We start from the raw sequence: 25072 nt of genomic DNA on the forward strand, positions 1-25072 counted from the left end.
CTACTTAGAAACTCATACTTTAAGTCTGTATGCGAATATTTTCATGGATGAGATAAAAATGCATGTGATTCTGCACACTTTACTTAGAGTATTGTCAACATAACCTAAGCTTGGCTCTATATGGGTTGATCCATCTGGCCATGAAAGCAAAACCTGCCTTTCCAAAATTCATGAAGTAAAATGTGTATCAAGACATAGTGAAACTTTAGTGTGCACTGTAAAATGTTAAAATCTACTGGATAATTTGTCTCTACTGAAAAAGCTTTTTCATGTTTCGAGATTAGTATTTTAAAAGCTGCTGGCTGTTCACGCAGTATCAATGTTCAGAGAGTAAAGGAAGTTGAGAGAAGACGCTCGCTGGGTGTAAATATTTCAAGTTAATGCACCAGAGCTGGGGCAGGGTACCAACCCTGTCTGTGGCACGCCTGGAAGCATCATTAAGAACAGTTACGTGCTGAAACTGCTTTCCAGCCTCCTGGCAGTGCATCCCTCAGCTATCCTGTCAGTCGCTCTCTTTCCTTAGATTGCAGGCTCTCTTGGGCAGAGGCTCTGTTTGTTCTGTAGTTTTTGTCAAAAAGCACTTTGATAATACAAATAATAATAATAATAATAATGGTAATGCAACTACAGCTTACCACAGAGCTGTACAGATTCATCACCATACTTGTGGCTGCTGCAAAATTTATTCTGGGCTTTTTCAGATGATGAGTTAGCCATCCAGTTCCTGCTGCTAACAAAATTGAATAAAATTTTTGCAACCAACAAATAAAACCACACTGCAGACAGATCTAGAAATCAACTAATTTAACTGTAAAACATCATACCAAAATTGAGTCTACGTCCTTCCTGATCTTCAGTCACATCAAGAAGGCACAGTCTGGCAAAAAGAAAAAAATGAGGGTAGAAGTGAGACTCTATTTCATTAGTTTCAGAAAGTGTCATTCTTACCTGTTCAGTCTGGAAGAAGTCAGTGCAACTACATGACTGATTCTTGGTGAGTATGCTTACAGAACAAAAGAAAATTAGTTGGTTGCCAGTGTATATCTAATCCCTCATGGAATAACAATGCCCTGTTTATTTCCAATTCTAGTTTCTTTTTCTGTGCAAACTTCAACACTTCCACAAAGTAGAAGTGTTAGTCCCTATTTGAAAATTGTTTGACAGAGCATAAAAACCTGATGACCAATTTTTAAAAATGCTTACTCTTTAGGAAATTCCTTCTGATATTTCACAGTCCTGGAGATGAGTTAGTATTGTTCCTTCAAATGTAGTTTCATATCTGGAATAAATAATAAATAAAATACCACTTTGTATTGCAAAAATTATACTACCTTATATTTGAAAATACAAATAGTGGAAAGGACAAATAGAAAGTCGGTGAATGTGCAGAGCAAGGCTTCACGGATTCATTCCAACCCAAGTTAGTAAATTCATGTGACACAGGCCCTGCCGTGCTGCAGGGAGGTAACGGTTGGGGCTGGGGGCACTGGTGGCATTTTTGTGGAGCTAATAAGCCACACAGCTCTATGTCAGGCTCCCATTCACTTGCCCTTCCAGTGTTCGCACTCCTGGGAATAACCCAAGTGTCTCTGCTCCCATTTTAAAGTGAACCTGGACTAAAGATAACTCAGAGTTGCCTCTGATAGAACTCTAGTAGAACTGGAGAGGAGGCTGAAAAATAATTTTGTGTTTATATAAAAAGTGGGGGGTTTTGTGGTGCAAAACATTTCTCTTATGCCTTTTCCTCTATCACTGCCTCTGTTAAAGGTAATAGAAATGTTGAAAATGGTGAGCCTGAAACTATCCCAAAACCAAGATGAATACTAAAATATACCTGAGTTTGTACTGTAAGCTGGTTTGAAATTTAAGATGACTATGGAAAATATCATTTCACATCAGAAGAGTACTTAATTTTACTGACTGAGGAGGTTTCTAGAATATTGTGCTCAGTTCTGCACCACTTAATCAGAAATATTTAGAGAGTACTTACAGATACCAGAATAGTCAGGAAGTGTCTGAGCAAAAAAAAAAGAAAAAATAAAGGCTAAAGAATTCGGTAATTAGTGATGACCAAAGCAGAAAGCAATAGGCTGCAGATGTCTGCCGAGTATAAACAGTGAGTATGGACAAAAATATTTAATGTAAGGCACAGAGATATTTAAGTGTAGGCTGAACAGCCAATGAAAGTGGCAGAATAGAGGCTAATACACAAAAGGAAGTAAAAGGATTATGTAAGTCTTAAAATATTAGATTTGGCAAAAGGATATGAAATATGCTATTGGAAGGAATATAGTATTGGCAGGAAATTTGTACTAAGATGTATTCTCAATCTCTTACATTATAATCACATGCAGAGCTCAGTTTAGATTCCTGTGTGTTGGTTTGAGTCTGCAAGTGTAGAATTTGGTCAGCTGGGATATTTATCTGTGTAGATCTAGTTTCTGTAGTCTTGTCTTTTAGAAATGCAAACACTCGTGCAAAACCAGGAAAGATGTGTGTTAACACTTCTAACGAAGTCATCCCCCCGTGTTTCTCTTAATAATGTCTCATGTTTCACTGAAGTCATGGGGTTTTTTTCTGCTGAATTATATCCCTTAGACTAGGTACTATGTAGGAGTCATTGAAACTGTCCAAATTTTTATTAACTTGAAGTCAAGTTCTTATGTCTTTGCTGTGTCAACTACATATAATCATAAAAAATATGGCTTGAGAAGAGAGTTACAGCTGTTACTTTATGCAAGCTTGTCTTGCTTTCTCTCTTTCTCTTTTTCTGTCATTTCTTTGATACTGATGCTGATGTAGCAGGGGAATTTAGAGAAGGAAAAAAATAAATATTTGTGACCCTTAGCTGGTGAGCAAGCTGAAGACTGAACTCCCAGCTGTTTCTGACATTGAGCTTTTCAGGCAGAAAGAGAAAACTAAAATCTTTTTGGTCAAAGAATCTTTTTCTGTCAATAAAGATGGAGCATAGAGAGAAAAGGAGCTTTTGGTATGCCTTGGCTCACCCCAAACATAGGGACAAAGGTAGGTAGATATTTGTAATCGGCTTTGGTATGAAGAGAAGCACAGGAATCTTTCTGGGTCTATTAGAAAAAAAAAAAAAAAAGCTAAGAAACATTTGTGAATGGATTGTGTCATCGGCGTGTTGCCCAGCCCCTGGAGTACTCAGTTTATTTAACATGCCAGTGATGTGGTAACTCTGTGCTTTACCGAGCAGGGAGAGCAACCAGCTCTACTGTGTTTTTTATGTAACGTAGAGGGTTTGAGTCTTCATTTATTTGCACTTTACTTGTTCTCTAATATGTAAAACTAAACATTAACACAAATACAGTGCTTGTCTAAAAGCTTTAGTCTTACTAGGAAGGGAAAAAGTATAAGAAGTGAAGAAACCCCAAAGTGTTTCTCTTTGGTACCAAAATTTTAGACATAGCTTGTAGCGTCCAATATTTCTTTCAAGCTGCCTGAGTAGTAGCTTGTTATATCTGGTCTGTGACCTTGAGTTTTTCTGTGATCACGAAACAGCTTTATATTGTAATTTTAGCCACTGTTAGTCAGCGATCGCTTTCTAAATGCTGGAAAAATATTGCAAAAAGTTAAATGCTTTGAGTTTTGTGTGCTCTGGAAAAACAGGTAAATACCACCCAATATTGAGCTGTGGTCATCTGTATAGTGATGTAGACAAAACTTTGAAATCTTGTTTATTTAAAATTCTTCTGAGCAGGAAGCACAGGCTTCAGGGCTTACAGGGACAGGTGAGTCTTAGTTTCTCCAGGCTCAGGCACTGAGGCCCAGAGAATACTGACATTGGAGAAAAATATAAGGCTGAAGTTTTTCTTGAAGGCCATATTCACAGACTGTTGGAGTTTGTATACAACACTGACAGCCCATTTTTACTTTAATTTCCCCCCAAAAAATTGGGTATTTTTAATGTTCCTGTCTGCCTTTGTCAGTCCAGCAAGAAAACTGACAGAGGGTAAATTTAGATTAGATCTAAGGCAGAAATCCTTCCCTGTGCGGGGGGGGAGGCGCTGGCCCAGGGTGCCCAGAGCAGCTGTGGCTGCCCCCTCCCTGGAAGGGTTCAAGGCCAGGTTGGACGGGGCTGGGAGCCCCCTGGGCTGGGGGAAGGGGGCCCTGCCCGGGGCGGGGGGGGTGGGACTGGATGATCTTTAAGGTCCCTTCCAACCCAAACTGGTCTAGGATTATCTATGATCAGTCTAATGATGTTTGAACCTGCTTGGCAGTTTCGGTCCAAGGTGACAGATAAGGTCAGTTCTCAAAACCAGTTAAATTCCTGCTGGCATCCTGGAGTTCAGCATGGGGTAAGGCGTGTGCGCAAAGCGGGGCCTGTGCTGAAGCAGAGGTTTCGGAGCGAGCTCTGCATTTATCTGTCACTTTGACCTGCCCCTGGCTCATTCTACACGCTGTGTCTTGGAGCACATGGTAGCACGTTTTATCCCTTTTTTGTCTAGACAGGGAGTGTGTGGCAGAGCAGGAAGGGAAGGAGGTGCTCTGGAGACCTAATGGGGACGGTCAGCCCTAGACAGCAGCATGAAAGGGAGTGCAGGCTATCACACTCTGGGAATGGCAACTGGGGAAACAAATCTAAAGGAAACTAGGTTTTAGGGAACAAATTCCTTGTTTTGTGTGCGAATCACAGGTGTGAAGTTAGACCTGAAATCCAAATTGCATCTCTCAAAATGTTGGCATTTTGGACAGAGTAATGTAGCCACAGACAAACTCAGCAGAGTGGAACAGATGTAGTGACACAGCTTCAGCTTCTTGCGTGTTCAGATGAGGCCACTATGGTCTCTGCTGCTGAGAGACTAGAAAATTCTTACAGTGTTGAACCTTCTGGCTTCTTTCAGCATTCGGTGGCTGTACAGAGCCACGTGTTGCCAACAGCGGGGTAAGGGGGCCCTGAGCAGCAGAGCCAGGCGGTGTGCGGCGAGTAAGGGAGCATGGCTTCGCTGCAGCAGGAGCTCCTGGCCAGCCCGTGCAGCAGAGGAGGGTAGCCCTTGTCCTCCAGCCAACCTCTGCTTGCTGTGCCTGTTGGCTGTAGTGAAAGCTAAAGCTGGAGCTGGTGTGTGAGGAAGCATTAAATAAGAAGCAAATGTGCTGTTGATAATGAATGTGGTACTAGGAGCTTGGATAATAAGCTCTGTTCTTTCTGAGCTGGATGACTATAAAATGTATGCACTGTTAGACTGAATAGCCATGCTATTGTTTTAACTTCTATGACAAAATATTGTGCATCCTACCAAACAAGATCTGAAGCTGTAAAAGTGTGGGTTGTCTAGGGAGGGGGTGCAGAGTTGTAAATGCTTTGCATCTGAGGTTATTGTTTGAACCAGAGCCTTTGAGACCTAACATTTTGCCTACAGGAATCAGTGAACAACTCTTACAATTTACCTACTGCTGATGAAATGCAATGGAGACAAACCAGAGTAACCAGGCACAGCAAAGTGGTCCAGAACCGAACTGGAATGGGATCTGATCTACTCTGTCACCCTGAGAGACGGTCCGTTGTGCTCGGAGCAGAAGCGGCTCTTGGGGAGGGGAGGATGGGGAGACTTTGCTCTACAGCTCCCTGGATGCTTGTGCTGTGGCTAACAAACCTCAATTTCCCGCTGTACTGGCTCATCAACAATCACAAGAACTTAACTGGATAACTATTAAGAGATTTTAAATGCATTTTAGAATCACTTGGGCTTTACTCAGAGTTCTGTTATACTCTGAGAACTTACCTCTTCATACTTGGTGGTTCATGAGCAGATAAAGCGTTAGGCAAAAATGCAAGAACCAACAAGTTTTCTGTTGAACCTTGTCTGACCAAAATCCAGGGAAAAATATCATATGCAGCAGTAGGGTGTTTGTTAGTTCTAGTTCAATTGGCCTGGGGATTTTTTGACCTTTAATTAAAAGACATGCAGGATTTTATTTCTGCCAGCTACTGAGTGAGATGATTTAACTGTTTAGTAATAGTAACTTATTTTCTCAGCGTACAGTTTAATTAAGAGCTAATAATGCAAAATTTCATATAGAAATCTGAAAACAGCATGCTAATTACTTTATTAAATAGTATTGGCACCAAATATTTAAAACCTTCAACTTACCGTAATTAGCTCATTCTCATTAGCTGCTATCTCAACTTCCAAGAAGGGAGAAGCTGGTGAAGAAAGTTAGAAATATTCCTTAAACCTCTTGGTTGTACAAATGATTTACCTAGATGAAAGAGCCTAATTACTTGAAAATGTATAATTGAACCATCAACAAGTTCGTTATTGTATGTGATATAAAAACACCTCCAAAGGCAGACCCAGTAACATCAAAACAGTAAGTTCTCATGAAAAAACTTTTGATTGAAATAATTTGAGACGTTTTCCAAAGTGGCTACATGTATTTTTAGTATCCTTTAGAAGACCTCAAATTCAGATATCCAGTTACAGCATCTGTGCACATAAAATAAACTTGTGGCTCCTGAATTTTTTGAAAATCAGGTCCAGTATATTGGACACTGAAAAACCAAGATGCATGTCATCGGGCTCCAGCCTGATATCTCATTTTACTGACACTTTGAAGATAAGCTGGGTTACCCAGTTAATGGTACTTACTGAATTTAATGAAAAGAATCATACTGACTTCTTCAACTGGTGAGTATGGGACTTAATATTACAGGAAGTCAGGTCAGATACTCAGGAAAATGGATCTGGCAAACAGTCCAAATTAACCCAAGCAATGAATGGGAGTTTTGCCTGTCCTGCACGCTAAGGAATCGGGCTCCAAGGCATCCCCATTTGATAATTTAAAACCACAATTGCTGCAGGTGGATTCTAGCTGTCAGCAAATGGCAATCATTTTTAAGTAACTGAAACCAGGTACTTTGTTTCCTCTCCAAGGAATTTTTGCACCTGTTTTCTGTTTAAAATTCGACCATATTATATGGCCCTTCGTAAATAGGCATCCTGCTGGCATGTGGTACTTCTGAACTGTTACATCTTTTGAAGGACTTGGTAGACTTACCAAAATCCATGGTTTTATTTGAAAGAATAATTTGTTTCTCGAAGCTAGTGTATCTTAATAAGCAGGTTCCCCCCTATTTTAATTTTGTTTTACAAAGTAACAGGAATAGTTGTCTGCAGCTCCCATGGAACCTCACATATATATTGTCAGCAGTTTAGCTTTTTCATCTCTGTTTTATTACTCTTTCTATTTTTGCTGGATTGTGTCCTCTTGGACACCTTGCTTCCACCAAACTGCGGAGCAGTGTCTTTTCCCACTTAAACAGTTCAGGGTCTATTTATAAGTTACGGTCTCTGCCAGCTAAACACCTTGCAGAAAAAGCTGAAGATTTTCTTTGTTTTCATCTCTTGCCCTCTCTGTAGTGTCAGCTCTGTTAAGAGAATGCACAGTCAAAGAAAATTAAAGCATTCTTCTCCTTTTGTCTAAAGGATAGTCAAAATATTTTCTTCAGATGCACCCAGTATACCCAAAGCAATTATTCTTTCTCCTGCATAGATTAAATGTTTATGGTAATGGGTGTCAAAATGCTAATCTTGAAAATCCAGAAAGAATAGACATTGAATTTTAATGATGTTCCAAAATACATAATTTATCACAAGGGAAACATTTTTTTCCTCAGAGGCAAAATAGTCTGTCTAATAAAATAATTATTCCCCACCATTTGGGATGGACCTTCATTGAGGCTGTCTTCTGTTCATTCTTGCTAGGCTGCCTCCACACACCCCAGATTCTTGTGCTCTGCCTTCCCATCCTGGGTCGCCATCACCATTTCTTGAACACCTGCCATCACGATCTCTGTGCTTCTCACTTTCAGGCCCCTGCCACACTGCTGCCACAACATTTCTTGTGGATCCCCACTGCTCCCCCCATCATCTCTCCCTTCCCCAGCCCGTGTGTGTCCCCCCTCTTCCCTTTCCTGCCATCAACCTCGGCAGTGCCAGGACAAACCTGGGCCTGATCATCAGGTGCAGTTTGTCAGCCTGGCCTCAGTTCTGCACCACACTGTGCCAGGTATTGCCTCTACTGTTGGACACTTTGCCTAGTGCCTCTAAGGTTAGATATTGGTATGTAAAACATGATAAAGCAAATCTCAAAATACATCTGGAAAACTTCAAATACTGATTGTTGAACTATGAAGAGAAGCACAATGCTCTAAAAATCATAATTTTTGTATGCATCATAAATGCAAACTTCAGTCATAGATCTGTTACATTCCTCGATTCTCTTTTCCGTTTCCTCCCCAACACGTTTTGTTTTGTTTTGTTTTTTTTTATTGCTTATAACCAAGTGAATTTGCAGTGTGGATAGAAACTTTAGAAAAGGCCAGATTCTGCAGAAGGGAAAGTTCAAGGGAGGCAGGTGGTGTCCACATACCTGCGCAGGCAGCTTTAGTTGCGGGACTCTTCCCAGAGCATGGATGTGCTCAGGAAAGGCAAAAGGATATCACCAAAATTGCAAAGTGAAAGGACATCACATCCCTTGCAGCTCATTAAACCCCTATGTTAAGAACTCCACTCAAAAATTAAAATGGCTTTAGCTCTGTTTCTTCCCTCTCCTGCAGAGGTTAAACTAAAGAAGAAATATTATACAGAAAATTAAAGCTACTTCTGCACAAGGGCTCCCATAAAGGGACTTCGTGTGCTTAACTTGTGTGCTTTCGTGTTATACTTCCTATTAATTTGTTTTACCTTTTCAGAAGGTCCTTGCCTTTATTAAAGAGCCAGTAAGACACTGAAAGTTTTCATCAAAAGCAAATGAATTACTAGTTTAATGGCTTCTTTGATAGTATTGTTAGATATGAAATAGTAAAGCAAGCATTGAGAGATGAGATCTGCTTCCCAAAGAAAGGACAAGGAGTTAGGATTTTTGGAAAATTATGTGGCTGACCTTGCTTTTGTTACCAACATGAAAGCATGTACTGATTTGAAGTTTAGGATATTAATGCTACAGCATTGTGAGACTGTGTCTATCTGCTTGCTAGTTTAGTTAAAAAACATTTGATTACAAGTAAAATTACCAGTGTCTTGAACTATTTTGCTTTTCATGTGGCTAAGTTCTTTAGCAGCTTTTGAGTAGGAAAATAGTTGTAAATATGTTGGTATGACTTTAGGAAGAAGTCATAGTTCCACTTTGGTGAAACAGAGTTCAACAGAGCATTCTTGATTTATTTGTTTGATCAGCCAAGATGTTTGGGTCTAAATATTTTTGTTGATGCTGAAGAAATTACTGCTGTCTGTTTACCAAAGACAAGTTGACACTTGTGACTTCTCTCTGACAGACTATAAAGTGAAATCATGTAAAGAAGTATTCAAGGCCAGGATGCAGGATGGTTTCCTGGCTATGAAAATGGGAAGCAAGTTCAGCAGTATGAGTTTTATCCTTGGCTTTATTGCTGATTTACTTGAGCAAGAGCTTTTGACAGCCCTTGTCATTTGTCTGTGCCACTTTGTCCTATGTGTAAGATGAGAAAAATTCAAATAAAACCGTTTACTTTGTAAACGAAGTTGATGTTTCTAAATGAAGAGTAATAAAAAGAGCTAAACATCATGGTTGTCAGGAAAGAAAGAGGCCATCTATACAAAGGCAGGGGTTTTCATACATTTCCATTGTGTGAATATTTCAATTAAAGAATAATTCTCATAGTGCCTTCTGTTCCATTTGTGATCTTAGAGTCCATTTTCTCCTAAATTCTCAGTCAGTTGAGATCCCATTGGCAATTACAGCAGTTTACATTTGCTGAGATATTTCATCAGAAATTAAATAGAAATAACTTAAATGGGATGATGCTGATTAATCATCTGAGAATCTGGCATTATTTACAACATACATGATTTCTTATATTCCTTTCTTTATACTATAACTTGTCAGATGCAAGGAATGAAAGAACTCCATTGTTTTGCTGTTGGGATAACTTCTGTCTATTCCTTGGATTGTAGCAGGGCCTTTTTCTGAAATTATTTTGGACTGCTGGTGAAGAAGGGCGTCTTTCGTCATATATTAAACTCTCACATTTGATTTCTGGCATGAGGAATTTCTTAAACCTAGTGTGTGAAATTAGGAAAAATCGAAAAGAAAGTACTCCATTGGAGCTATGTACATGGAAGTGATTATACAGCCAGCAATTTATTCTCCTTATAGTTCCAGTGGAAGTACAATAATTTGTACTAAATAATTATTTATAAATATATGAAGGCTTTACTAAAAAAAATTTAAAATATAATCTTCAGTACTAGTGTATTTATGTAACATCTCATACAGATACCCAGAGGGGCTATACAGAAAGCAATCATAAAATACACAGAAAATATCACCAGCTTACCTTCAGCATATAAAACAGCATTTAGAAATTAAATTTCAGGGTTTTTGTCCCCCTGCTTCTCTCTCTGTCTTTCTGATAGAAGCTCACAGTAATAGGCCCTGCCATCTGCTACTATATATTTTTCATGAGTTTTAACATTTTGTTTTTAGAACCTGAAAGATGAGTAAAATGTCAAGTCATGCAGAAAATAATCATAGGCATGACAACTCAAATGTTATCTTAGCTTGTCTGCACAAAAAGTGGTTCACAGCAGGTCTGTGCCCTCCTCCTTTGCTGATAGAGCAGGTAACACTGTTGGTATTAGCTGATTTTTGACCACCACCCCAAGGCTTTGACAGAAGAGCTTCAGTTGATTTCAATGAGACTAATGTGGCCAAAAAAACAAGGGCCTTGCTTTCAAAGTTTGTTCTGTAGAAGGTGAACTTCAGATTTCCTTTACAGTTTCAAGTTATCTGAGTGTGATTTGGAGTGTCTTACTGTGTCTGCTGGCCTAAATAAATGCAGCCACCGGACAGTCATTGAGGCAAGAAGGTGTTAACTAAACTAGCAAAATTAATTCCCAGTGAAAAAGTAAATTCTATGTTGCATTATCACAGAAATATCATGGGCTTTTTCCTACACTTCTCCCTCCTTCCATTTGAAAGCCTGGGTTTGCGATTCTCCTGTCAGCCCTGTGGCTGCACAGTGCCAGGGAGGTGTGGCAAAGATCTCCTTCCAGGTCATGTTTCTCTGGCGTTTCCAGCTGCTCTTTTCCCACTCTTTGTTTCCATCATACTTCGACTAGACTAGAGCTGACAAGCTGAGAAGGTGCTGGAAAGATACAGGATAAGACCATCATCTCAAAAAATGTTCACAGGTCTTAACCTAATTTGGAGGGAAAGATCTGTGCAGCCCATTCATGCCACCTTGCTGTCAAGCTGCACTCGGGATCTCTTTCATTCGACAGTATGTATTGTTATCATAAGGAATGTGTAACCATATCATTTGCCTCCTACATTTTTAACTGTGCAAAGATAAAATCATTTCATTGAATAGGTTCCTGGCAGCTCGAGGACGGTTTTCATAATACATCCTCTGCAGATTTGCTACATTTCATTAGAATAAGAACTCTCCTCTGTGATCTTTGCACTCACAGCCTGTGCAAAAGCCCTTGTTACAGCAGTGCAAGATTTTTCTCTTAATATTCCACTTCAGAAGTCTCGAGCTTGTTTTCAGTTATCTCCATTCTGTGCTTCATTTTACTCATTCCTTTATAAAGAAGTCCCCTGTTCACAGGGCATTTTCCAGGCTTTCCGGTGAAAGAAGATGATCTTTAACTTACTAGTGCCATTTGAAACTGCCTGTACTGTTGTTGCTGGAGCTGCACTGCTGAAGACGACAGTGGCAGAGGCAAGTTACTTGAGATCTGAGAGGACCTCAAGAAATAGGAGGCAGAAATGTGTTGGTTCTTTAATAGTTTTAGTTCTGTGATTAATGTGTATTTAATGAATATGCTTAGGCATAATGTTCTGGTCCACTGAAATGGTGCACAAGGCGAGCACTTCTGATGCCTCGGAATTGAAACCGCTCGTGTTTCGTCAGCCATGTCAGCAAAATTCATATTTGCAACCCCCCCCCCAGGCCAGGGACAAATGGCTGGCTGTCCTATTGCTGCAGATCAGCTCCCTCCAGCACCAGCATCCCTGGGTCAGGCGGAGCTCCAGGCTTTGTGAGCTCGCCGAGGCCTGCGATGCGGGGCAGTCGGGGAGCGGAGAGCGGCTGTGTTTGCGCTTCGGGCAGCGCTGCTGTCTCTCCGTGGGGCCAGCTGAAAACGTTCAGCTCTGGAAAGGGGGTGCTGGGAGAGGCCGAGAGAGCCCAGGGCACGGACAGATGCACCAGCTGTGGTGGGGGGGCACCTCTTCCAGGGCATGGGGGCTCTGCTGGGCCCGCTGCCTCGGGCCGCCTGGGGTCGGTGCACAGGGGAGCCCCCGCTACTGTCACCCGTTGCCTGATTCTGTCACTGGAGTCTGGTAGGAATGATAGCGTAAGGAAACAGGCTTGACGGAGTTTGCGGATGGAGATCCTACTTTTATTAGAACCGATATAGACGAGGCCTGGAAAAGACATGAAGGTGAGCTCATGTGCCCAGAAGTTTTTCTGGTAGGGTAGAAATCGCCTCCATCTGTAAAATGGATCATATTTTAAGGAAAATTAAAAAAAAAAAAAAAAAAGACCAATCAACAAACCCAAACTGCAGACAAATTACTCATATAATGAAAATGTCCAAAGAAACTGTAATTAAAATTACTGGGTCATATTTTTCAGGGCACCAAATTATCACTGAATTCCAAGAGTGGGGAGCCTATTGGACCTGTAAACCTTTGAAAATCTCCAGTGATTTTAATCTTTCTGTGCTTTCAATTATATTCCCCTTTCATAATGTTCTTAGAGTTACTCATTTCTGACAATAGCAACGCTTTTAATAATTTTATTAAAAACATTGTGCTATAATGCATGTTGACTTTGAAAACTCTTTGATGACCTTTGATGTATAAATATTTCCCTTTCTTCCAGAGGTACTGCATGAGTGCCTGTCTCCGAGTGTATGTGATGTAGCTGGCCATACATTTCTGATGTGTTGTGTACAGTGTCACAAATCTCCAAACAGACCAATGTGTTCATAAATTGCCAACTATCAAGTGTGCAAGTGAAGGCAGGCTATTTGGGCGAATGTGCACTTCCAATTTCACCGCAGAGAAGGCTTTTTGCTCTTCTGTTTTGTTCTTGCTTTGCAGAGTTTTATTTTGCATTGGAAAGCTGGGTTCCTTTGTTACACCCGGAAAACTGAAAGAGCAAACAACAGCAGCGTGTAAGAGTTTGGGATATAACTCCTGAAAGTAATATGTACATCTTGAGAGTAACAAATCAAGAAGAGCATATTGAAATCAAAGACTGGAGCAGTATCTGATGAATAATAGCCTTCCCCTTTCTTCCTGCATGCTGTTTTTTTGTTTGTACTAATTTAGTGCAAGTACATGTATGCTGACAGCCAGTATGCTAGCTGTCTGAGAAATGAGTCAGAGTTTGGGGGGAATTTAGGATTAAGTTGTTTGATGTGGAATAGGCTTCATCTAGCTTCTTTCTGGATTTTTTTTTTTTGTTGTTGCCAGTAATTCTGAAACATGACTAAAATGCTGTGTATGTACTTGACCTGATCGAGAGAAACATAATTCTAATAGACACCGTTCACCCTAGTGAATGGAGCAGTGGTCAGGAGAACAAGAGATCTGAGTTTCATTCCTGGCCGTGCCTCAGGTTTACTGAGTAATTAGTGGCAGGTCTTTTCTCTGGTGTGTGCCTTTTTCTATCTCATGTCCCAGGGAGTACAACAGTATTTAATAGCTGGTCATTGTTATGAGGAAAACAATGGAGTTTGCATGCTGTCTTTTATCTTTAAATGGTAATGAAAATATATATGACAAAGAAGTAATAGATAAAGAGCTGTTTTTAAATAGCAAAACCAATTGAAAAGATAAATACCTGGAAAAATATTTATATTGTTACATAAAATTTCTGTGCCAGGTTTCTTTTCTACAGATACGTTTATATGGGGGATTATTTTGTTTTGTTTTTTTTTTTTTCAGGCCCTGCTTGACACTCAGAGTCTTTTGAGAGCTCAGATTACAAATTTTACTTTCAACCTGGGATTTTCAGGGAAATTTTATCACACAGGTAAGAATGAAATCCTAAAATCATTTTGATGGTGTTCTTTGTAGTATGAAGAAAGTAGGAATGGTAGCGACTAAGGGTCTTGAGTAGAGAGAAGAATTTCCTTCATAATAGCATAACTAAAAAATCAAATTGTTCTTTCTTCCAGATTTCTTTGGCACATATATTTGTGTGATTTACTGAATCAGATTTTTCTCCTAAAATTATTATACTGGATTAACCTTTGGTTTGAGCTGTAGTCAGTCTGGAAATAACCATGTAGGTAGAGCCTATAAATGCCTCTTTGCAGCAACATTTATCGTTTTTTTGTTTGATTGGTTGGTTGGTTGGTTTGGTTTGGTTTGTTTTCTTGGCATAATATACTGTCCAATAAGTAGAGCAATAGAGCCATTATGTGGAAGTAGGAGAGCCACGCTGTAGTTTCTAAGAGAAAGACTTGGCCCTTCAGAGAAGTGTACTGTCCGACTATTAAGTTTCCTGAATAAGAGAAATGTTCTTCCTCCTCCTGCAAGCTGGGTCATGCAGAAATGGCAGTCACAGGGCCAGGCGGAGACCTTGCAAGAAGCAGTCCAAGCTTGGGGGTGGCAGCTTTCCGTGGGGGTTATACCTGTTACATATGTGTCCTTGGGTAACAGTAAAATCAGTCCTGAGGGTGGAATAAACACATCTCTTACTGTTGCTTTATAATTTCATTCAGTCTGAGCAAGCTCAGATGCTCACTACAGGACCTCTCCCAGGAAATGGGGAGAGGGAGGCACGTAGTACAGGTCAACTGGATTTTTCTCTGCATCCGTTTACTGAGCACACAGATAATTTAGGTGGTAATTTTAGGTGGACTGGAACATCTCAGCACGAGACACCTGTAATTCTAGTAAGCTGCAATGCCTGCATTAAGTGCTGGTATGGAACAGATGGAATTCTTCCTCCCTTTTATAAAACTTCAGTTCCTTTCAACCTGTTGTTGAGTAGAAAATTCCACCGAGCAAATGAAATTTTCTGTTGGCTTCACTGAGAGATCTGTTGAGCTACCACAGTTTACCCGTTTGGGTAGTTTAATCTCTACTGTAGAGACATAGCAATATATATTACCCATTAAAATAATTTTATACTTAAACCACTGTAGACGTAGGGAGAAATAAAAGATAAGGTATTAAATAGGATGTGATATAGAAGAAAGAAGGTCCTTTCTACTGTCAAACAGAAAGATAAATGCATACATGCAAAATAGGACAACATCAGAGTCTGGAAGAGACAGACAGAAGGCAAATCAAGGTAAGGTCATAGTTGAAGGTTGTTTATATGAAAAGAGGGGAGTTGAAGTGACATGTTAGCCAAGACTAGGAACCAAAACCGGATTTATTCAAAACCAAAGGAAGATATACAGAGCTTGAATATTCTCAACTGCTGCGCACACTACAGAGTAGAGAGGTGAGTGCAAGTCTTCTCTGCTGTGCACCTTGGTCAGCATTCCTTGTCACATTGAGAAGACGCAGGGCAAGAAATCTGTTATTTAGAGCTGAGCAGCTGGAGAAGAAAACAGCTGGGCTGCACAGACCCTCCATGGGTCTCTCTTGGACTCGGCAGACTTCAGCTAGACTTGGGAAATGTCCAGGTTTCACCCTTGCAATCCAGGTGTCGCCTACACAGTTGAGAGAGACTAGAGATGCCGTAACTTTTTCACATCCAGGACATCAGATGCTCCATCCATTCCCATCTCTTCCTCCCCCTTTCTTTTGCCTAAAATGGCCCAGCAAAATGGTCCTGACTGCCAAGTTTGTCACCTGCCGATGTCTCAGAAGGCAGAGGTACTTTCCAGACGATTTCTTTTACCTCAATTGACAGTTCAGATGCTTTGGAGGGAACATGCGTGTGGGTTTCCCGGTTTTGGCTGAGCAGGACTTGGCAAAGGTGTTGCATGTTTGTAGCACAAACTGACCCACTTACTGGCTGTAACTGGAAGTAGTTGATCCTGTCTCTATTACAGCCCATCCCTTGCTGAGGCTTTCTTCCTTTCTTGATGTGGTTTCTTCTCCCTGATCTGGCTATAGTATGACCTTTAGGCACTCCTGTCGCTTTCTCTGATAGCATATCAACATCACGCAGAGCCCCACGGACTCCTGTGGGGGTCCTAAAATCTAAGGTTCCTACATTGGCACACTGTTACATATGTCTGCCCACATTTTTCATTCACTGCTGTAGTTGCCTCAGAGGTAGTGACGAATAAAATCACAACAGTGAAGGTATGTCAGACAAGGTTTGTTGAAGGAAAGAAGAAAAAGCAAAAGGCATATAAGGTTAGTGAGAGTATGCCTGTGTGGATGCAGATAACATCAGAGCTGAACGTTTGGCTAAAAGACAGGAAAAGGAGAATAGATTTTGCAAAATGCTGAGTGAGAGAAAAGATTTGTCTGTGAAATATCTTGGTGAACTGCAGCCACTCTTTAAGTTTCTTCAAAGATGCAGATTTCTGGGAACTCCTGAATAGGCCATGATCAGAAAGGTAAGGATTAGCAGGGAGGAGAAAATAATTGTATTATACATAATATTTTGTAAAGGCTGATGGAAAAAATACATCCACATATCATAGGTAACAAAAGGAACGGAAGTTTTTGGGAGTGAATTTAGTTTGGAAAAGGAATACCAGGAAAATTTGCCAACATCTTTATTTATACTCTGTATTAAACTGTCTTGTATGCAATTTCTCCAATTCTGTCCCTTAATTACTGTGATGTTGCTAACATAGCACATGCATGCGAGGACAGTGTTGTACCATGCATTCAGAGTGCTGTGAAAATGGGCCTCTTAGTCTTTTACTTGGCTATAATAACTTCAGGAAAAGGAATATGTACTTGGAAACATTTCAAATCCTCAGTACTTTAAATGGTCACATTTTATAATGATAATTTATTTCTTACATTTTCAAAAATTTGTAAGAACGTAATAAAAGTAGAGACTTAAGAAATTTTTTTGTTGTGGGTTTTTTTTTTTTTTTTTGCAGGCACCGAGGAGGAAGATGAAGGCGATGACCTGTTGTTGAGGTCTGTAGATGAGTTTTGGTGGTTTCCCCATATGTGGAGTCACATGCAGCCTCACCTCTTCCACAATGAGTCGTCACTGGTGGAGCAGATGATCCTCAACAAAAAATTTGCCTTAGTGAGTTATATTTTTGCATTTTATATCCAACTTAGGTATTCAGAAACCATTATTTCTATTTTGTTGCAAAATCAATCCTTGTAGAATTTTTTTTCCTATCAATTAATTGGAAAAAAAAAAAAAGAAAGTTTTGGTAAAGTGCTTTTTTCAATCACTCTATTTTGAGCTATGAAAATTCTGTTTCTCTACAGTTTGGATTTCCTTCTCAGTTGAAGTTTGATTTTTTGGTATTACTTTATGAAAAATTTCAAATGGAAAAATTCTTTCAGAACGAAAAGTTAATATGTTCCTATCTTGGAAAGTCAATATAGATAACAGTTATTCTATTTCAGTATTTTCCTAAATAAAATTTTGTCCAAATAACCCAGTCTGGATTAGAAAAAATCCAGTTTTCTGAAAGAATAAATAATCCATCAAAACATGTCAAATGACTTCATGATAACACTGCATGTTAGGATTAATGAAGTGCACCGCATTTTCAAGGATGCTTTTCTATGCTGATACCTAATAACATCTTATATTTTCCCTTTGGATCAGCTTTATAAAAACTTGTTTTGAAAAGCATTGCATTTACTAACTATGTATTCACAGCAAAGCTCTGAAAAAAAAAATGTTTCAGTGAGAATAGAAGAAATATCAAACCAGTTCTTTAGGTCTGAGGATACTAGAGAAACAAATTTACCTTTTCTCTACAGTGAATTTCATACAATAAAACCAAACCAAACTTCCATGCATAGCACATAATATTTGTCTGAAGAAATGGTCCAATGTAAAGACATAAAGAAGTGTTATATCAGAATATCTCAGCAGACATAACTTGTTTGCTGAAATATATCCACTCTTTCAACAGCCTAATTTTACTTCTCCCTTTTCAAAATACACCGGTTGCCCTTTAGCTGGCAGGTAGTGACTTTGTTCGTGGAAAGAGCAGGGGGATTTGAAATACCAGAGCAAAAAAGAATGCACTTGTGGTCATGTATCAGTGAGTGTAGGAGAAAGGTATAGACCTAGAATATCAAGCAATTAAAATTTGTATTTGAAAAATTTGCTTTTAAGGAAGGAAGGTATATGCTTTCTTTTAACCAAAGATTTTCACCAAATATACTGTAAACTTTAGTTCTACTGAGTACAGGCCAGCTCAGTTTAACTGTTTCCTTTAAAGAAAGTGTTTCAGTAGAGATTAGAAGCGTGAAGATTTAAAAACCCTGTGTCCAAAATTCCCCCTTTTCTATGATACTGTGTACTGTTGCAAGCTCCGCTGGAAAGTAAACTCTTGTAGTTCTAGTGTGACCTAAGACATCCTCTGGGATTAGTCTACAGTATGTAACCATTAAAGTATGTTATTAGAATAATTCATACTCAACCCTTTTTTAGGTAACTGCATCATTTTTTATTTTCTTGACTACTTTCAATGCTTTTAATATTTACAGATACCTTATATTAAACATTTTTCATGTCTGGAACTATGCACAGATATACAGACATGAAGCTACTTGTTTCATTTGCTTAAAGCATTTAAATTAATAACAAAGATAACTATCCTGCTCTTCTGAAAGAGGCTGAAATTGCTGATGCCTCATGCATTATCAAGTTGAATGTGTATGTTGTGTGTGAAATGCTCACCTTGGGAATTACAGTCACTAAGAAATAATGGGGAGACTGATACATTGAAGATGATAGGCTCATAATTAGAGTGAAAGATTTTAATTACATATTTATTACCACATATTGTAAAACTTCAGGGAAAACCCTTTAAAAATCAGACATTTCTTTGTAGCTGAATGAAGGAGATTAAATGGGACATCAGAGAACGCAAGTTCTTACACGTTCTGTAAAGATTTTTATTTCTGATGTTTATGCGTGCTTAAGGGAAGTAGAAAAGATAAAAGGAAGAGGAATTGAAATATCTGCGATGAAATTATGTAGCGTAAAGCGGTGTAACTGATGGCATATCTATTCTTTATCTCCCCATCCAGTAAAACCAATAGGCCAGGTGTTACTCATTCCTACTTTGGCAGATGACACCCAGTGCACCCCAGCTTCGAGCCAGCGGGTGACGTGCTCCCTGGGTGCAGCGAGGTCACTGACGGGGTGTTTGGATCTTGCCCAGGAGCAGTATGGCCTTACAAGTATTCCAAAAGCTGCACCAGCCTCAGGGTGGTAAAATCTTATGACCCATTATGTGGGGCATAAATTGCTAAAGGGGAATAATAATTTCACCAGTTTTCTCAAAACAGAAGAATTAGGGTTCTCAGCTGTGATTAAACAATACCTGTCCGTTGCATACACCATTACGCTAGGTTCCAAGTAGCCCTTTAATGAGAAAAAAATAGCTTTCTTCCCTTGCAGCCTTCACGTTTTTAAAGTCTTATTTCTCGTGTTCTTCCAGAGTAGAAGCAAGTGCTGCTTTTTGTGACTTTGCTTTGTTTTGAGCTGTTAGTAAAGTTATCGTATTTAAATTATAACATCTAATATTGATTCCTGACTATTTAAGCTTTTTAAGTTCAGTACATTAGCTTTCCTGCAGTAGTCCAGTCCTCCAGAAAAGATGAAGAAAGGTAAATTTACCAAGGTCACACCCCCCCCCCCCCCCATTTTTCTTTGAGATAAGACAGTTATTCATAACTACTTTATTCAAAGGAAGAGACACAAGTATCAACAAACTCTTACCTTTGGACACAAAGTATGAATAGAAATATATGGTGAAGATGACCATACAAATACAAACAATATAAAAAACTCTTAAACAGATTTCAAAGGTTGTGCAGAGACAGTTTTTCTAAGTCATTGCAATGCAGCAGCATCCTATGGACAGTGTATTAATGCTAATCAGACTCTCAAAGAAATACCTGCTATATACTGTGCCTTTGAAAAGTGTTCTGGAAGAAAGGGTGTCAAAATTCTTTAGAGAATGTTGGAAACCAGAAACTGGAAAGAAAATATATTGAATGTCAAGAGAAGGTAATACCAGCAAGGTCAGCGTGCAGACAAGATAAATAACAGGAATCTGCAAAACCAGATGTTCTACAAAAGGCGTTAGTCTACAGCATCTGCCTATAATCCTCAGAATTTTACAAGTGATTATCCTTCCTTCTTTTTTAAAATGATACTGTAATGGTTAGGCTGGTTTTTGAATATGGTTTTGTGTTTTGAGGGGACTAGAGGGGAAATGCATTGATTCTCTGTGAAATTCAGCTAACAATCCAAGTAATTCTGTAGGGATGTGTAGCGGAAATCACATTTTTGTAGTCGTAACTGCTAAATGTTACCTGTTGTGTTGAATATGTGCCAGTAATTTTCTCTCTTAGTTCATAGTTCTTAGTTCATGAGCAAATTCCTTCCAAGAACTTGAAAGAGTGTAGCTTTCTGCTTAATGCAGATAGATGTATTCTACATTGATTTCTTCAATATCACTCTTCCCTACATATTCGTAAAACTATTTATTAAAAAGGCTTCTGTATTAAAATCCTGCACTTCACGTTCGCCGTACTGCCTTCCATCTCCCTTGCATACCAGCATATTTTGATATTACCATTATTTGCATTTCAGAGCTGTTCTTGATCTCTCACAAAGAATTTGAGAAATGCCAAAACATCAAGATTCTTAAGTTTCTGAAAGCAGTCTGTTATGTTTCAGGAACATGGTATTCCAACTGATTTGGGCTATGCAGTGGCTCCACACCATTCTGGAGTCTATCCAGTACATGTTCAACTTTATGATGCCTGGAAAAAGGTCTGGAATATCAGAGTTACCAGCACAGAAGAATACCCGCATCTGAAGCCTGCAAGGTATAGACGAGGCTTCATCCACAAAAATATTATGGTGAGTTGTATTTATGATGTTCGTGTTACAACCACTCTACCATTTTATGAACAATTTATTTTTAAGTGGAAAAGAACAGTATCCTGAAAGTTCACATCGTGAGGAGCACATATTGCTGTGCATAAGTAGCAAGATATATTTGACAGTATCTTGTTAATTAAAATCAGTCTGTTGCTGATGATGTTACTGCTGATGAAGGTAGCCTCCAGGCACCCCGCTGTTAACAGTTAACAGGCTGCTAACTGTTCTAGTCCTACTGTTAATAGTGGTTCAGAGATCTCAGAGAAAAAGCCAACATCTTTTTTGCATCTTTTAACAGAATATTATGGGTTAGATTTTAGCAGGTTTTAAATTTGCATAGTACCATTAACTGCAAAAGAGTTTTTCCTGTTTATGCCATCGGAGAATCGGGATCTTGGTGCATACAGATTTGTTTCTTCCATTTGAGCGATGCAGAGTTGCCCTTGCTTTGCTTCCTGCCACACAGAAACGTGAAATGTGCTTTGCACTGTGGCTTAACCCCAGAGCTAGGCTTTGGGCCCAGACAATCAGTCAGAAGGTTGGAGGGAAGGAAGCCACACACACCCCACACCCCGCTCCAGGCTATGAAACTGCACTGGTGGGGCAGCCACAAGTCGAATCACACAATTTTTGTGTATTACATAATTCACAGTGTTGTTCACAGAGAGCACTGTTTGCCAACAGGGGTCATACACAACTGACATGGAAGGTGTTACGCTAATACCATCTGGTCGCCGGGGCGTAGGCTATATCTGATTTACATATTGTCATTATTAACTGAGAAGTGTTTCGAAACCACTTTCCAAAATACTTGATGGTGTGTTCTCAAGTAGCTTTGTTTTGGAGCACGTAGAAGAGTGGTGAATGGGAAAGGTCCTTGTGTGTGTACGGTGGTGTGTCTCTGGCTGCAACGAGCAGTTTTGGAGAGTCAAGTGCCTTAGTGCACGACTGCCACTTAGCTTGTAACAGAATTCTGGTGTTGTCCCCAAGTTACCATGGATACCACTTTTCTAAGCAAAATAATAATATTTAAAAGATTTGATCTATTTTGGGATGGAGCAAACTAAAACAATCTCTAGACGTCTAGGGAAAAAAAAACTGACACCATTCAGGTTTGAGCTACGGTTTGTTCTCAAAGCAAGAACTGCATGTGAAATAATGTGTTTGTGGATATGCTTAGGGGGTGTGAAGCATTTGAGGAAGACTGACTGACTCTCAGAATCCCCCAAAATCTCTTTCATATACTTTTGTAAAAGCATGTTATTTGAAGACACATAATGAGATCTAACACAAGGACACTAGGGCCAAAAATCTATTTCCAGGAACAGCCGTATAAAACCACCTGTTTTGGGAATCTCAAACTTTCAGTTCTCCAGGGCAAATGCATTAATATTTTACATCTGCAGGCTTATAGTGATGAATACATTCAGCAATAAAATCATTGTGTAAGATTTGCCAGAGCATTTCCCATCCAGTACAGCTTCATTCCCTGCCTCTGTGAAGAATTCTTCTCATATTTCATCAGTGAAATCCAAAAGTTTTTTAAAAGCATATGCAAGTTTATAGCAAACGTACAAATTCCATGCGTTTTCTAACAACACAGAATTTACAGTCTGTGGTCACGATACCCTCTACATTACAAAGTAGAATAGTTGAGAAATGAAACTTCAAGAAATAAACAGTATCTCCAAAACCACCATCAATGTCAAATAAGGAGTTTGTAGGCTTTAAAAGTTTAAGCTATCATATAATAGAAGTTCTAAATTGTACTAAAATGTTTGAGAAGAATCCCAGTTCAAGAATTATACATGAACATCAATACTCAGCTCTTGATTTTCCATAAAAAAAAATAGATGAAATACTCTCCAGTGAATTTTTTTTATGAAGTTGATAGAAAATATTTTGAAGTTCTACTGGAAAACCTAAGTGCATTTATTAGTTCTTCCTATTCAAAAGACTGAATATTTTTAAAAATGCTTTTGTTTATGTTACTTTTTATTGCAACTGGCCTTACAAAACTAGCACAGTTTAATGAGAAGCAAATCTTTCATATGCGAGCATTATTGGCAAAATTCATCATGTGTCAGTGTAGAATCATTATTGGTAATAGCTATGCAAAAAAAGAAAAAAAATAAAGACTTTCAAATTTCAGTTTAAATTTACAGAGCCATTGTTCAAATAAAAAGTGGAACTGATTAATGCAATATAGACTGATAATATTTCAGATGATGTTTCAAATTATTTAAAAATTTTAGAAGTCTGATGACCACACTTCAAATACTTGTTTTCAGGATCAGATTTTACAAACAAAATTAATTTGAGGAGGTTGCTGAATCGTAGCTTACTGATTGAGATCAATCTCCAGTTTCAAACAAAATGTGATTAATTTTTGGATGTTATAATTTCACTGATAATAAATCTGTTGTTTCTTTCAGACAGCACTGTTTACTGACCTGCCAGTGTATTAATTGAACTCGATCACTATTGACTTCTGCCAAAGTTGTGATGTAAAAGCTACCCAGCAATTATCACAAAGGAACATATTATTATCAGTTATGTGTTATCTGGTGTTTATTATTTCAATAAAAGCATAAATGTTTTTGTTTTGTGAATTTCTCTTGAATATTTTTTTTTTCTTAAATAAATTCAGGTCCTTCCTAGGCAAACTTGTGGCTTATTCACCCACACAATTTTCTATAGAGAGTATCCTGGAGGCCCAAAGGAACTAGACAAAAGTATTCAAGGAGGAGAGTTGTTCTTCACAGTGGTTCTCAATCCAGTAAGTACAGTGTAATTTTGAAATGTTTTTTTTAAAAACAGTTAAAGGAGAAGTTACTGAATGCTTCAAGGGTAATCAGCTGGATCACCCAAATAGTAATGAATAGTCACAGTGAGCTCTCTGCTCTTTCATTTAATTAAGATCTAATTTTATGTATGTTCTGTTAGCTGTACAAAGATAATCTCTACTTTTTTTTGACAACTGTTTTGTTAGTCATGCAGTAGTAGCAGCCTTTCTTGTTCTTCTTTACATTTTCATTAAATAAGAACCCTGAGATTTATTTTTTAAAAGAATTCAAAGCATTAAGAACTGATATTACTATGAGACAAGTACCTCAGGTGAAGTCCATTTTCCTGCTCTGCTAAATTCATAATCAGAAATGTAGGGAACACTCATTGGTTTGAGAAAGTTGCAAGCAGGGAGTGCTGCACTTAAATCTGTTTTGAGAATTTAGTTGCTGTTTCCTAATAGCTTCAAAGACGAGATCCAAGTAAATGAACCGTGTAGTTAATACATCTGCTTAACGTTTCATTATTTTTAATGGAAGAAGAAACAACAAACAAGGCTATGAAACTACAGAATACTGACAGAACAGAAGAGTGTAGTACTTCAAAATGGCATGGGATTAGGTCAGTTGCATCAAAACTGACCTTTTAGACAAGCTTTTAGGTGAGTTTTTCATCTGAAGTCCAAATGAAACATACAAATAAAACTTACCTGTTTTATACAAATGTAATCACTAGGACTCATTTTTTCAGAACGTCGAAGGGAACAAAACATATTTCCACTCAAATCCTTTGGAATAATAGAATTTGTGCCCTTTTTTAATCTTCCATAATTTGATAGAAGTGCAAAGGAAAAAAACTTCTGTCAGCTACTTTAGCAATTTATATGCAGGTCTGTTTTCAAGCCTTAAATTCTTCCAGGCTATCATATTGGTTCTTTGAGAACAGTTACTGTGTTTTGTTCTCCTTTTTCATGTTCACATAGCAGAATTAGGAACTAAAAACTTTACTTCCCAGCACACATGTGGTCTCCCTTCTAGAGGACGGCAGTAGTCTCAGTCCTAAATTGGATTATACGTATCGTTTCAGGCACAACATGTTAACAGAAGTGAGACCTGGAAAATTCCTAGGATAGAGGGTATTGGTACTATAGCAATGCTTCAGCAATATATGGATTTTAACTAAGAGTTTCTAGCATAACAAATATGACATAGTAACAACATTTTGAGGCAGGACAAACTCTAT

General features: G+C 38.7%; 1 protein-coding gene across 3 annotated transcripts in view; it reads left to right on the plus strand.

Annotated features, from left to right (window-relative positions):
• The window catches only part of LOC104359353 (bifunctional heparan sulfate N-deacetylase/N-sulfotransferase 3), a 70710-nt gene that overhangs the window by 17604 nt on the left and 28034 nt on the right, over positions 1–25072 (plus strand). For all 3 annotated transcript variants that reach the window (XM_033007583.2, XM_033007588.2, XM_033007595.2), the window contains exons 3-6: positions 13963–14050; positions 17046–17200; positions 20837–21022; positions 23694–23822. In XM_033007583.2, coding sequence (XP_032863474.1) covers positions 13963–14050; positions 17046–17200; positions 20837–21022; positions 23694–23822 — 558 coding nt within the window. The remainder of the gene's footprint in view (positions 1–13962; positions 14051–17045; positions 17201–20836; positions 21023–23693; positions 23823–25072) is intronic.

The sequence above is a fragment of the Tyto alba genome, unplaced genomic scaffold (assembly GCF_018691265.1).
Source record: "Tyto alba isolate M040663 unplaced genomic scaffold, T.alba_DEE_v4.0 Super-Scaffold_23, whole genome shotgun sequence".
Taxonomy (NCBI): Eukaryota; Metazoa; Chordata; class Aves; order Strigiformes; family Tytonidae; genus Tyto; species Tyto alba.